The sequence below is a fragment of the Solanum verrucosum genome, unplaced genomic scaffold (assembly GCF_900185275.1).
Source record: "Solanum verrucosum unplaced genomic scaffold, falcon-dt-bn FXZP01000118.1, whole genome shotgun sequence".
Lineage (NCBI taxonomy): Eukaryota > Viridiplantae > Streptophyta > Magnoliopsida > Solanales > Solanaceae > Solanum > Solanum verrucosum.
The window spans coordinates 1970893-1985779 of NW_026020568.1; the positions used below are offsets into that span (position 1 = coordinate 1970893).

The window sequence follows — 14887 nt, forward strand, 5'->3', positions numbered from 1 at the left end:
CCTACGTAACATAATACACATAGGACACCATGTAGGATGCAAATCTTCACGTTAGATGTCACGTAGGACGTGTGTGTTTACTTGTCCATTTTATACAAATTTAAATGTCTACTTGTGTACACTTAAAGTTGCAGAGTATAAATGTAAGTTAAGGCCAAATTAAAGAGCATATTTATGTATTATGACTGAACACGAATATTTAGTATATATTAAATAATTTTCAGATTAAAGTATGTACTTTTTTCAATATGTTTTTGCATTCATACACATATGACTGAACACAAACAAATATATATATATATATATATATATATATATATATATATATATATATATATATATATATATAAAGAGTATTAAATGATTTTGTTAGATTTGTTGTTAGACATAATACATAAATAGACATTCAAATTTGATCATAGATGACAAGAAAACTTTCCAACTTTGAGTACATGTCTAAACACTTTAATTTGATTTCAAGTCTCAACTAATAACTAAACACTCCAACTTGTTCTTATTGTCTGTTGTGGACACATATGCTGAAGTGACACAGAACCTTCAGAGGTATCTAATGATCATTTTGAAAGTTTTAAAAGTGTTCAACTAACACATAAAATGTAGACGAGTAGATGTGTATCGCAAAGATCGATGAATAAATATAGCTTTAAATTATAATATAAACGTATGTTTAATAAAAAAAAAGTATAATAGTACACGGAAAGGACGCCTCATATTCACTGAATCTTCATCGAGTTACTGCGGCCTACCAAACGACCCCTTAGTCACATCTTATAATATAATATTACTGTTATTGATATTAACTAATATCTATATAAATTATGATATTACTTGTTAATGTGGAATAATAATACTATAAACTTATCAAAATGACAATATCATCCCCAAATGCTCTTTTCACAGTCATCACTGACATCAAAGATTAAAATTAGAAATAAAAAAGAATATCCAATATTTATTAACCAAACACACATTATAGATTACACTCAGCATATCCCAATTTTAATTCGATAAAACGCAGCTACTACTAAATAATTCAGCAATTACTAATTTCAATAGAAGTATAATCCTAGCTATATCATTTCTTCAAAACGTTATCCCCGAATCGAATCACCCTAATGAATGAAGAAGATAATCTTGAAATATATTTTTAGTACCCTTTACTCGTTTGTTTACAAAGTTTGAGATAATTTATCGAATAATTAATAATTAGTACAGATAAGTTATCTCTATCTTGGCTAAACAATAATTAAATGACAATAATATCCCTCAAACTTTTTTTACACATCATTTTCCATATTTTTTACACTTACAAAAGATATTTTTTTTAAAAGGAAAAGAGTCAATAATGTCCTTAAACTATGTGAAATGAAAAAAATGCCCTCCGTTTATAGTTTGGCTCAAAAATGCCCTTATTGTCAATATTTTCGTTCAAAAATGCCCATGCAGTCAATTATTTGGTCCAGAAATGCACCTATAGTTACTAAACGGGTCAAAAAAGCCCTTTTCCGAATAAATATATTATTTCTTTTCTTTTTAAATACATCTTCTTCCTAATTAAAATATTATTAAAGAACCTTATTCTTGTTTTCTTTCTTTTAAAATTACTTTAACAAATAAAAATGTAGGACATAATTTTTTTCTTCTTAATCTCATTTTATCAATTAAAATAGAATTATTTCATGTACCCTTTCAAGGGATAATACATGTCATATAAATAAGATCATAGTATATCCATTATTAATTTTTATTTATAAACGATAAAAAAATTTTATAATAAATTTAAGAAATTATTTAATTTTTATTTTTTTTTCTGAATTGAAGTAGGCTAAACATTTGCTAATTTTTTAAAGTGGTATTTTTGACGCATTAAATAATAATAAGGGCATTTTTGGACTAAATTATTGACGGCAAGGTCATTTTTTATAAAAGAATAAACAAATGACATTTTTGTTCATTTCACATAGGTTAAGATAGGGGTGTGTATCGGTCGGTTCGGTTTGATTTTACGTATTATCGGTTCGCTTTATCAGTTTTTCAATTTTTAAATATGCTAAACCGATAACCAAATCGATAAGATATCTGTTATCAATTTTTGGTCTTTAACGATTTAGTTTTCGATTTAACCAATAAGAAAATGCTTTCAAAACAAATATATGACTTTTTTTTTGTTGAAGTATAGCAAATACTTACAATTCACAACCCTAGCCATTGCCTAACAATCCTAACCACCGCCATTCTTAATTCTTTAGGTTTTGACGTTGTGAACCTAAAGACTAAAGTAATACTAAAAAGTAAAACCTAAAAGTACATGGAGAGAGTAGAGTTAAGTAGTTTTAATTGTCTAGAGTCCTTATTGTTATAGTCTAATATAATGATTATATTAATAATATTTTTTGTTTGATATTTATATATATATAAAACTAAAAATTTAAATAGTAATTTTTAATGGGTTATCGGTTAACTCAATAACTCAATATTAACTCAATAACTCAATATTAAAAAATCAATATTGAACCGATAACCCGATAATTTTTTTAATAAAACCACTAAATAACCATTAACCCAATCTTTTTCTAATTCAATTTATCGATCGATTCGATTTTTTGACCATTTTTCCTTTTATAAATAAATAACTTATTCTTAGAAAATAAGCAAAACATATTAGTACTTTACTACAACAAACCAGTCATTTATTAGAAAATAAAAATAATACAATTAATCCCAAACATACCTAATTTTGTGGTAACTTATTTTCCTGCCGAAAAAATTCACCAAATTATGAGAACTTTTCCAAGGTGGTTGAAAAGTAAGAAAACAAGTAGTGGGCAAAGGGCCGCAATTTAGCCAAAGACTGTGACCTCATCCGGCAAGAAAATGAACAGAAAATTGCATAATTACTTACTACTATTATTATTGACTAGCCTCCTTTCCAAATCCATATTTTTCACATTTGTCAAAAGAAAAATTTGCCAACTCATTTCTTGAATTGCGTGAGCTAGCTAGCTTCTTCATCTGGATCGGTTTTGGTTGAACATTTATTTATATACTACAAACTTCAAACCCCAATACCTGTTGCCGCCTTCTTTTCCACTATAACAACTTTGGGGTTGTTTACCTGAAGTGTGACGGAGGTTTCGAAGTTTTTTTTTTTTTGTTTTTTTTACTCTGATATCCATCTAGCTGTAATTATCTATGTTTTCAGATGAAACCCATGTGAAAAAAATCGTCCATTTATTAGTTTTGTTGTAGTTCTTGAATGCTTCAGTAACACACAATTGTGTCATAAGTGCCAAAGATTTGATTTTGATAAGGTTGTCTCCATTTTCTTGAAACCCACGTATAAAGCTGTATGCTTTTCTTCATTTTGGGTATTTTGATATAATTACGAAATTAGGGGTTGATCCAATTGCAGAGGAGTGTTAGATCTTGTATGTGAAATCTCATATTGGCGAAATTGGTGGAACATTACAGCTTCTTGTTTATGCATTTTGCTTTTAAAGGTTGAGAAGAGTTTAAGTTTGTGTATTTGCAATTGATTGACAGATTGAGTTGTTGGTGTATTGGGAATAGTTTGAAATTTGATAGAAAATAAGATGGTTGGATCTGAGGAAGTAGTAACAAGTCATGCTTACCCGAATGGGTTGATTCAAAGTACTAATGGTTCTTCTGTGGAGGAGAAGGTTGATGAGCTGCGTCGAATTTTTGGTAAAGCAGATGGTGATCCATTGAGAATTGTGGGTGTTGGAGCAGGAGCATGGGGTAGTGTTTTTGTAGCAATGTTGCAGGATGCGTATGGTAATCTTCGAGAGAAGGTGCAGATTAGAATATGGAGGAGAGCTGGAAGAGATGTTGATAAAGCTACTGCAGAGCATTTATTTGAGGTGATCAATTCAAGGGAGGATGTGTTGAGGAGGTTGATAAGACGGTGTGCATACTTGAAGTATGTTGAGGCAAGATTAGGTGATAGGACACTACATGCTGATGAGATTTTGAAAGATGGCTTTTGTTCGAATATGATTGACACGCCACTTTGCCCGTTAAAAGTAGTCACTAATTTGCAGGAGGCTGTGTGGGATGCTGATATTGTCATTAATGGTTTGCCATCAACAGAAACCAGGGATGTATTTCAAGAAATTAGTCGGTATTGGAAGGAACGAATTACTGTTCCAGTCATTATATCTTTGGCAAAGGGCATAGAGGCTGAACTAGGGCCTGAACCGCGCATTGTTACCCCAACACAAATGATTAACAAAGCAAGTAAGAGACTTTTTTTTCCCATACTGTTGAGTTATTCTTCCAGACTTGTACTTTACATTTCCATTGCGTTATTTATTCAGTAAATAACTTTGTTGTTGTGAAAGTTACTGCAGCTGACTCAATTCTATCATGGTTTTTAAGTTGAATACTTGGGAGCTGACATGGTTAAATGGAAGAATGTCTTTCTTTTTCCTGTTTGCAACGAGGGCAATCTTGCCTCTTCTACTTCCTGATAGATCATATTTTAATTGGAGTTAGTGAAATATATGACTGTTCCTAGGAGCATTTGATAAATGGATCTTTAGAGACTTGAAAAGAATTCAACACGTTTGTTTCTGATATAAAACTTGAACTTATAGCTTGCAACAAACTTAGTTAGAAAACATTTTTCTCAGTTAATTTACTTCTACGTCACAGCCAGTATAGAGGGGACAAGAGGCAGCATCAGATTTCAATATAGTTGTCATGGTCATAATTGTAAATAGTCAAAGAAAAACTGTTCATCCTTATGTGGCAGCAGAATGAGTAATATGGGATGTCTGTTATGTTTTTTTATATTTGGGATAAAAAGATTCTTTCAAGTGACTTTGCTAAGTACTGCAAGCATTATGAGCAGTTTGCCTTTCAGCAATACCTTTTGGGAAAAAAAGAACAGATGCTTAATAATAGTTGCTTAGTATAACCTTTTGTTAAGTTTCTTGACTTTTATGCCTCCAGAATTTTAGTCTAGTGATAAGAGTGCAGCAGGTGATGTGTGGGTCAGGCACATGACACGAGTTCAATCTTTGTCACAGACAAAAGCAGATAGTTAAGTGGAGAAGGGTAGAGGGGCAGGTCCATTATTACCGAGTTGCAAACTGTATGTCACTGGCCCTCAAATATGTCTCTTGCTTATGGAAAATAGAATAAAATGATTTCTTGACCTTTATTTTGCTCATTACACTTAACTCTTCTTAGCTGATTGAATGAGATGTCACTATAAAAAAATTTAGGAACATAAGCATGCTTCATGCCTTTAGTTCAGCCTAAATAGCAGATATAATTATTTCTTAGTCAAGATCTGTATGGGGTATATATATGATCCTAATGGAGGTGTTTTGAAGGTTTAGATTCTGCTCTAACTACTTTTTAGATCACATGTAAGTACTTGTATGCACATTTTCCCATTTTTCGCAATGATTGTGTAGTCTTCTCCCCTAGACCCCAATTGTGGGCTTTGTTTGATTGTGTTATTTTCTCTTGTTAATGTCCAGTTAGATTTAATGTTGAAATATATTAATTTCACTTTACTTCCTGTGTGTGTATATAATTGTATTTTGAAGTCTTCAGATATGAAAAATTATTATTTGCACCTGATCAAGCCACGTTGGTTCTTCAACCATTCTGTACTATTGATAGCTAAAGCGACAAGCCTATGGCGTATATGGTTGAATTTGAACTTCAAAAATATGTGATCTTTAAGTTCTTTATTAGTGTTACTTATTGCTCACGTAACACCTATTTTTTGCAGCTGGAGTTCCAGTAGAAAATATCTTGTATCTTGGTGGACCTAATATTGCATCAGAGATTTACAACAGAGAATACGCCAATGCCCGGATATGTGGAGCTGAGAAATGGCGGAAAGCACTAGCGAGATTTTTGAGGCAGCCACATTTTATCGTATGGGACAATGGTGACCTGGTAACTCATGAGGTCATGGGTGGTCTAAAGAATGTATACGCCATTGGAGCTGGTACAATCTTCTCTTTCTGGTGCAATGTTTTACTTTACTTATTATCTGTTAAAAACTTTATAGTGCATAGATTTCTTAGAATTGGCTTATCGAGTTGTCTCCAGCCTAGACTGAGTGCGCACTAAGATCATCTCCTTATTTCCACTATCACTGTTTGTTTACTTCCTTTTTTTTTTGGAGATTGGGAGCTTTCAGCATTGTTGTGGTGATAAATTGCAGCTTCCCACAGTTTAAGCATTGTGACATCTTTAGTCAAATTCCAACTCACATGAACATTTCAGAGTCTCGGGGAAGTTAAGAACCAGATCTGAAATCAGAGTAATTCCCTGAGAATTCTCATTAGTAAATATATTAAGGATGTCAGGGCGTCCACAATGTGGCTGAGACTTTTTCTATACAGCAATATCCTGCATGAAATCATGAATATCATTACAAATGCTCTATGTCCCTGGTTATGGCAGTATGATGTAATAATTTGATCTTTATTGAAACACCATAATTGAGAGATTTACATTAGGTGTTAGACTCTGCTTAGGTACATTTGAAACCACACATTGACACTATTTCCTACTCTATAGGTATGGTAGCAGCTCTTACTAATGAAAGTGCCACAAGCAAGTCAGTATACTTTGCACATTGTACATCTGAGATGATCTTCATTACACATCTCCTGGCTGAAGGACCCGAGAAGCTTGCAGGTCCACTCCTGGCTGATACATATGTGACCCTGTTGAAAGGTCGTAATGCGTGGTATGGCCAAAAGTTGGCCAAAGGGGAAATAAACCTTGAAATGGGTGACAGCATCAAGGGAAAGGGGATGATACAGGTACATTCTAGAATACTTAGCACACATTGACAAGCTATGAACATGTAGCTGTAAATAGATTTCTAATGATAATTTACTCTTCTTAACTTCTGTTGCATATTAATAGGAGTTGATGTGTAAATTATTAGGGGAGTGTTTGGACATTGATTTGAAATCATGTTGATAGGTTTTTGAGGATCCGACATGCACCTTGAAATTGCTCTCTCTATAACATAACAAAACTTGAGCTGCATACCATGTGAATATATCGTTTCTGGTTTAGTTCACGGAGGATATCGTTCTGAACTAGAACAGCAAGAGAGTTAATGAGTATGTGGAATCATGTGTGAATGCTAACACCTGTATCAATTTGTGCAGGGAGTTTCAGCAGTAAAAGCCTTCTATGAGCTACTTAGTCAGTCCAGTTTAAATGTTTTTCATCCTGATGAAAACAAACATGTAGCTCCTGTTGAACTTTGTCCTTTATTGAAGACATTGTACAAAATACTAATAATGAGGTACATGAGATTCTAGCCCTGCTTTCCCCCCAACCTTATGTTTGCAGTTCTTTTATAAGTAATCCGAGTGTTGTTGCATTGAAACTACAGGGAGGTTTCATCAGAGGCGATTCTTCAGGCCTTGAGAGATGAAACTATGAATGATCCACGTGATCGTATTGAGATTGCACAAAGTCATGCCATCTATAGACCTTCATTACTTGGGCAGTAGCTTTGATGAAGGAACCTCTTAGCACACCAGCATCATGTACTATTCGACCATTCAAGTTGTTGCTTTGGCAGTGAAGTTGCTTCTGAAATTAGGTGTTGTATGTTCAGTCAATTTTGTAATATGGTCTTAGACAAATGGACCTGATATCTTTGTAGCATGAGAATTGATGTTGTATCATGTTTCTTCCATTTATTCAATCTTTCACTTTATTTATTGCTTTAAAACACTTCCTTTTTTGCTTTTTTCAAGCTCTTCAAGGGACATTTTCCAGCTACTTCCAACAATCAATATGTCAAAGAAGTAGTTCTGGGACATTAGTCATTCCAAAATTGGATCAATTTCTCTTCAACTCAAAAATTGAAATCCTGTTTAAAACATTTTTAACTGTATAATGTTTACTTTCTACAATATTAAAAATAGAAACTGAACTTACAGGTTAATTGCATAGATGATTAGCGAACATATAATCAAAGTGTAGATAGTTATCGAGTCAATTCTGTATAATAAAATAAATCACCTAACTTTCACTATCCTCTTAACAATATCAAGAATTACTTTTTAAAGTGCCCATAAATTTTCTTGTTTGTTTTTTTGGTAGAAACAAGAAAAGTTCTCAAATGAATTTAACCAAGAACCATATATATATATATATCATATATTACTATAAGTGGAAAGCTCCAAAGTAAAAAGTTGAATTACCATTTTGCCCCTTTACTAAATTTGATTAATTATTTAATTAAATACAAATATTTTAATCACATAATGGTAGAATTTGAAGTTCATAAGCCCTTTAATAATTAAATTGTTATTTTCTTGATAAATGAGTACATTGATATTGCTTTTAATCATAATCATAAATCTCATAAGAGAAGAATTTGAAAAGTTATGATTGATAAAACAATGTAATCGATATTTTTCCTTCTAAATAGACTCTATTGTTTAATATTTTAAGTAAAGAATTTGAAGAGGTGTCATCATATATCATACTCCCTCCGTCCACTTTTATTTGTCATGTTGCGCTTTTCGAAAGTCAATTTGACTAATTTTTAAAGTTAAATTAGATTACATTAATTAGATATTTTAAACAAAAAATTTAGATATTCAAAAACTATACGAAAAATACTATACATTGCAATTTTTTGCATATCATTATGATGAAAAAATATATTGTAAAATGTTAGTCAAAATGTTTATAGTTTGACTCTAAAAATGGAAAGTGTGACAATTAATAGTGGACGGAGGGAGTAAATCATTATATCATCACATCACATCACATCAGCATCATATATTACGAAAAGTGGGAAGTTCCAATCTTTAAAGTTGGATTACCATTTTACCCCTTCATTATATTAAAATGTTATAAATTATATACTTAATTAAATGGTAAAAATAAAATTATAATTCACCCAAGGCTTAATTACATGTTTCAGGTTCAAAAATAAAATTCTGCGTGTTTAGATAAACAAAACATCAAAACATTTCTAATTCTTGGCTACATTAATTTAGAAACAGTTAATATTTAAAGGAGGCTACCTTTTTAAATGTTGTCATACTAAATGTTAATAATAGCTAAAATAAGGAAAAGTGGTCTGAAAAATACTTCAACTTTGATCGAAATTGCTTTTATGATACCAAACTTTATGGAAGACCTTTTACCCCCTGCACTATTTAATAGTGTATTTTAAAGGTATATATGTGCTCACGTGGACACATTACTATTTATAATTATGCAATATTTTTGATGTCCACGTGGGCACATATATACCTTTAAAATACACTATTAAATAGTGCAGGCGTAAAAGGTCTTTTCCAAAGTTCGGTATCATAACAGCAATTTCGGCCAAAGTTCGAATATATTTCAGACATTTTCCCCCTAAAATAATGATCAGAAATAATAATTTCTCATTTTACAAGCTTTTCAAAATTAATTTATACATTTCTGGAATGATTATAAATAATTAAAAATAAGTTAATAGGTATATAATTTAATAAAATAATTACTATAAAAACTTGCAGTAGCTTATGACTTTATATGATTTTCTATAACACTAATATTATAAGTTCAAAAATACTTTAAAGAGATAAAAATAATTTTAGAAAAAGTCTTTTTCACTACCCCATTAACTACACATACATACAATGCATGTTATTTATTTATGTCATTTATTAAATTAATAAATTTATATTATCTTGAGCTCGTAGTTATAATATTTTTGCAGAAATTGAAGAGTTGTCTATTCATTATTTAATACAGATTATTATATTTATCAGCTCACACTTTTGCATTGCTCCTCTTTTACTCAACATACTTTCTTATTCATGGTTAGGTAAATATATTCTACTGATTTTTTTCTTCTCTTCCTCTTATTACAATTTTACATTTTTCATCCAATTTATTGATACTATTTTTCCTAATTTTGTGTTTCCTTTTTTTTTTTTTTTAATAGAAGTTGTTGTGTGCAATCCATATTATAATGCAAAAAGAAAAATTGACTTTATAGTGTTTTCAAAAATATAGATATAATTGTTGTTATGCATTTCAAATTTTCTTTATATATACACGGTTGAATGTTGATGTATGAATTGCAAGGATTATTGCGAGATATGATTGATTAAACTCATTAGAAATACATATTCTTATTATGCTTATACTTTGAAATTTGAGGATATCTATTTTGATTTCTTATCTTATATATGTTTTTTAATTTATATTTATAATCAAATATTATTTTTTATTTGGGATATACGTGCAACGCACGTGTCCAAGACTAGTGTATGAAAAAGCAATTGATCAAATTATAGATACTTTTTTTATCATATTCATAATAAATGATAATTAGTTTAAAATAGTTATTGTGAAGAAATTAAAATAAGAAATAAAGTATTAAATCAAAACTTAGAGGGGTGTTTATCCTTTCTATAGTCTTTTTGGAAACAAATATGTTTAGTTGTAATAATATATCATTCCATGTTCAGAATCTTATAATTTTTGTCCCCAATCGAAGAGTTTGCACAAGAAATAAAGAAGATGTCTTTGGTAGATTATGCATCCTCTGACGAAGAAGAAGAGCTTCACGAACAACCCCAAGAAAATAAACAACTTAGCAAAGCGGAAGAGCCAACCCCTCGACCCCCTTTGGATCCATTACCAACCAGAAACGACAATCGCCATCTTCCTCAGCCTCAAAACCAGTAACTTTCTTTTCTTTATGAAATTAGTATCCTTTGCAGCCAGTTAAGTTTTCTATTTGGGTATCCACTAGGGTTTTATTCTCCATTATAGCATCCCTATTTGAGGGAGAATTTGTGGGTTTTTGTTGTTGTCTAATAGGACATGCTTTATTTTTTCCTAGTGTTCTAGAACTTGGGTTTCGAGAGAATTTGTGGGTTTTTGTTGTTGTCTAATAGGACATGCTTTATTTTTTCCTAGTGTTCTAGAACTTGGGTTTCGAGAGAATTTGTGGGTTTTTGTTGTTTTGCCTAATGGGTCGAGATTTATTTTTTTTGTAGTATTCTAGGGCTTGGATTGTGGTTTGATGATAAAGGGGTGGAATTGTAGACCCCCCCAAAAAAAGTGAACTTTTTTATCCGTGATGAGCTATGAAAAATAATACTACTATTGTAAAGTGTTACATTAAAGATTTTTGGTAAATTGAAGCAGCAAGTGATTGTCATTGGTTGGAATAAGAAAGTGTTCTTGCTCAATCTTATAGTAATTGTGCTTGTGAATTTGTGTTTTCTAATGCCTACTGAGCTACATAAAAGAAAATTTGTTAAGATAATGGAGCATTTCTTAATTGAATGATTAATAAGGAGAGGGACTGCCAATTTGCCAGGCCAAAGGGGATAAGGACGGGCAGGGAAAAGAAAATGATTCTGGCCCTTTATTTTATATAAGGCACATTTCCGGAGTTACATCCCCTGCCTGATAAAACAATCCCATACATCTGCATTTTCTGGAATCAGGCTAATCCGAGTATTGCCCCACATGCCATATAGCTCCCATAGGAGGTGGAGAGAGTATGATACGGGGTTTGATAAACTAATAAGCTTGCTGGAATTTGTCTGAAATTGTGTTTTTACATTTCTGTGTAAAATTTGCTTAGGGCAACTGATAGAGCGGGGTGTTTTTGTTTCTTTCATTGATAAGTTAGTTAGCATGGGATGTGTTAGTTTAATAGATTTTGAAGTTTAAACACCTAAAAGCACTTCGAAGGTTATAGTGAAGTGTAGAGTACTGCGTTAAAAATAATGGCTTCTGTTGGCTGAGAATATCCCAAGTGAAAATTGGTGACTGATCAGTCCAGTAGTGTGCTATAAAGCTTTTGACGTCTATAGTTCTATGTGGTTGGATTATGCAATCATTAATAAATTTGCTTAGTTTTAATGGGGAAAATAATCTGAAGATCTGACTCATGCAGCTCAATTATAAATATAAGTATGCTACTGTTGATGATAAGTCGAAACATATGATCTTATTTCTTTACCCTTTATGATCTATTGAAAAGTGAAAACTATGGTTGATATGCATTTAGAGGAGGAACTTTTAGTCATAAATGATGAATTGCAAATTTATACTATGGCAATGCTTCAACTTGCAAATTTATCCTATGACAATGCTTCAATTATATTGAATTTGCATATGCAGGAGGACTAGTTCGTCTTTAAATAAAGAAGCATTACACTCGTCAAGTTTATTGGAGTCCTCCGAACTGAAACTCCCTGATGCATCACTTCTATTAAATTCACCTACAATGCCAGGCCATCTTGGACACAATACTGACCATACTTCCCTAGTTGCAGCAGCCATGGCTGAAAATGCAACACGGAAACGGGATATAAAGGTATCAGCATCCACTTATCCACGCAGTAAGATTCCTAAAGGAACTTTGCCTCACATGAAGAATGTCCCTGAAACAGGAGGTGGTCTTCTGCTCCCACCTCAACTTACCGGAAGGTCAGTTGTATACTGAAATTTTGAGTCTCATTGCATGCTCTGTATTAAGTTCGTCTATTTATGCAAATCGTATCATGTATCATTATTTGTTCTGTTTATTGTTTGTTCTTATTATGTTTTGCCAAATCCTCCTGAAGGATAATGTCCAATTCTCTAAGGGGTCGTTTGGTAGAGTGTATTAGCAAAAATAATGCACGCATTAACTCTTTGTATTAGTTATACCTTGTTTGTTGCACTTTTTCATGCTACGCATTAGTTATACACTTTATTGTGTATTACTAATACCATGGATTTCTAGGTATTAGTAATGCAAGGGTTTTAATGCATGGATTAGCATGATTAAAGACCCCATTGCCCCTCAAAATCATTTTTACATCTTTTCCACCATAATTATGAAGGGTATCTTTGTAAATAATTATTTTTATGCAATGCATGCTATTTTTAATACACCAAACCAAACAATGCATAAAAGTAGACTATGTATATTAATGCAAGTATTACTAATACACTCCGTTTAACATTATTTTATACTCTAGTTCCCTCTGGCATAACTAGAGTAGAGTAACGAAACAGAAGCAGAGTAGAGCATATCTGCTGGGAAATTGAAATGAAAAAAATCTGGATCCTATGGTAGGAAGACGTAGCACAGAATCGCAAATGAGAGAAATGCAAGCAGAAGGCGAAAGAAGTAATTATGGCAGAGGACCCATCAAATTACTGCTCCTACATGGTTATAGATTAGCGAGAAGGAGAAGGATGAATTTCTGGTAGATGGCCCTTAAATTACTCTCCTGTGTGAACCCGTAGATTCGACATTATTGTCTACCACTTAATCCCAAAACCTAAGAAAGTCAGCTGTTTCCATGGTCAAAGTAGCACAGACTGGGGGCCAATTAGACATAGGAATTGGTGAATTATTGGGAGCTTATGGTAGGCAATGCTTTACAAAATGTTTGAGCATGAAAAGAGCATAGAAAGATGAAAAACAAGGGTCAAACAGCAAGGGATTTACTAAAAAAGAATGGTATAGAGAAATGAAAATTTTAGGAATTACATGACATCGTAAGTTTCCTTTGACCTATGTTGCTCGGACTCTTCAAAATGCCAACGGGTGCGTGTCGGATTCGCCAAAAGTAGTGTATTTTTGTAGAATCCGAGACGGGTGCGGCATCAAAAGTGAAGAGTCCACGCAACTAAGCCTTTGACATCATGTCTTAAGTTGGATTTGCATCACACCATCTAAAGAGAGCTAAGTTCTCAGAAATTATCGTATAGCTGTGGTAATACGTGAGTCGTGACCAATAGTCTTTCTAATGCTAAAAGTGGATAAAGCACTTGTGGATTATATGACGTAATCATCCTTTAATAGACGATCCTATTACCACCTAGGGAGCCATATTTTTTTATTTTCTGCAAGTAACAGATGTTTTAATTATGATGGCTAATAGATGCTTTAATTAACTTGTGCAGGAGCAATATTGTTACAGAAGACATCAGCAAGCTATTTCGGAAGAAGACCTCGTCTTAGTTGCACACACAGTGGCAGAGGTCTCTGTTGACCTAACTGTAGTTTAAGTGGATTCTGTATCAGATTCTAGTAGAAATTAACAGAAATGTTGTGTAAGATATTTGGTTATATTGATTCTGGGATGGCTCTCAGCAGTTCTGGTTGAGGTTGAAGTGATGGACTACTTTTTGTACAGAATTTCTGCAACCATACATTCTTATTAGTGTGTTGATTGGTTCTCAGAATGTGTAATTGCTAGGCATGCATCATCTGAGTGATTGAAGCATTATATTGAATTGAATAACCCTGCATACAGCTGCATTCAGTCTTGTTTTTCATAGGATTTGTTTGATTATTGCACTCGTTAAGAAGCTGCCTGAAATTGTGTACATGATCCAATCTTGCTATTGTTTTTGTTCCACTTAGAACTCCTTTATAGTTATACTTGTGTTTTCAGTTTCGTTAGCTTTTGGGGGGCGGACACAGTGGTGGCCATTAGCAAGTAAGATGGCCATCAATTTGTTCTTCATCTCAACAACTATTTGATACATGTTTTGAGACCACCGTTATATAGCCTTTGAAACATCAGCCATGTAAGTTGTAACAGTAGCATGAATCATGATGTTTGGTGCATAAATAAGCTTAGTGGTTATTCCAAACATGACAGACAATAGTGCCCAACGACAAGCAAAAAAGCCAGTTGTGCCATGACAAGCCAAGCAATATTGTTATCATGTGTTTAGTTGGAGCTATTATGTAGTCTTTGAATTATTTATCCACTATTTATATCATAGTGATGAAATACGGTATTCTGTATACGTGGTGGGATAATTTATTCCGAGATAACCTATCTCAGAATAATTAATCTCGGAATAACTT

The 14887-nt window shown here is 32.5% G+C and overlaps 2 protein-coding genes across 2 annotated transcripts; both read left to right on the forward strand.

Moving 5' to 3' along the window:
* Nucleotides 1-3178: 3178 nt before the first annotated feature.
* Nucleotides 3179-7770, forward strand: LOC125810498 (probable glycerol-3-phosphate dehydrogenase [NAD(+)] 1, cytosolic). Its single transcript, XM_049489971.1, has 5 exons — nt 3179-4278; nt 5789-6010; nt 6589-6836; nt 7194-7333; nt 7424-7770. Exons 1-5 carry the CDS (start codon nt 3615-3617, stop codon nt 7542-7544), a joined length of 1395 nt encoding a protein of 464 aa, XP_049345928.1. The 5' UTR covers nt 3179-3614; the 3' UTR covers nt 7545-7770.
* Nucleotides 7771-10476: 2706 nt separating this feature from the next.
* On the forward strand, nt 10477-14340 carry LOC125810513 (uncharacterized). The gene is made up of 3 exons (XM_049489986.1): nt 10477-10736; nt 12193-12501; nt 13972-14340. Exons 1-3 carry the CDS (start codon nt 10573-10575, stop codon nt 14027-14029), a joined length of 531 nt encoding a protein of 176 aa, XP_049345943.1. The 5' UTR covers nt 10477-10572; the 3' UTR covers nt 14030-14340.
* Nucleotides 14341-14887: the final 547 nt, after the last annotated feature.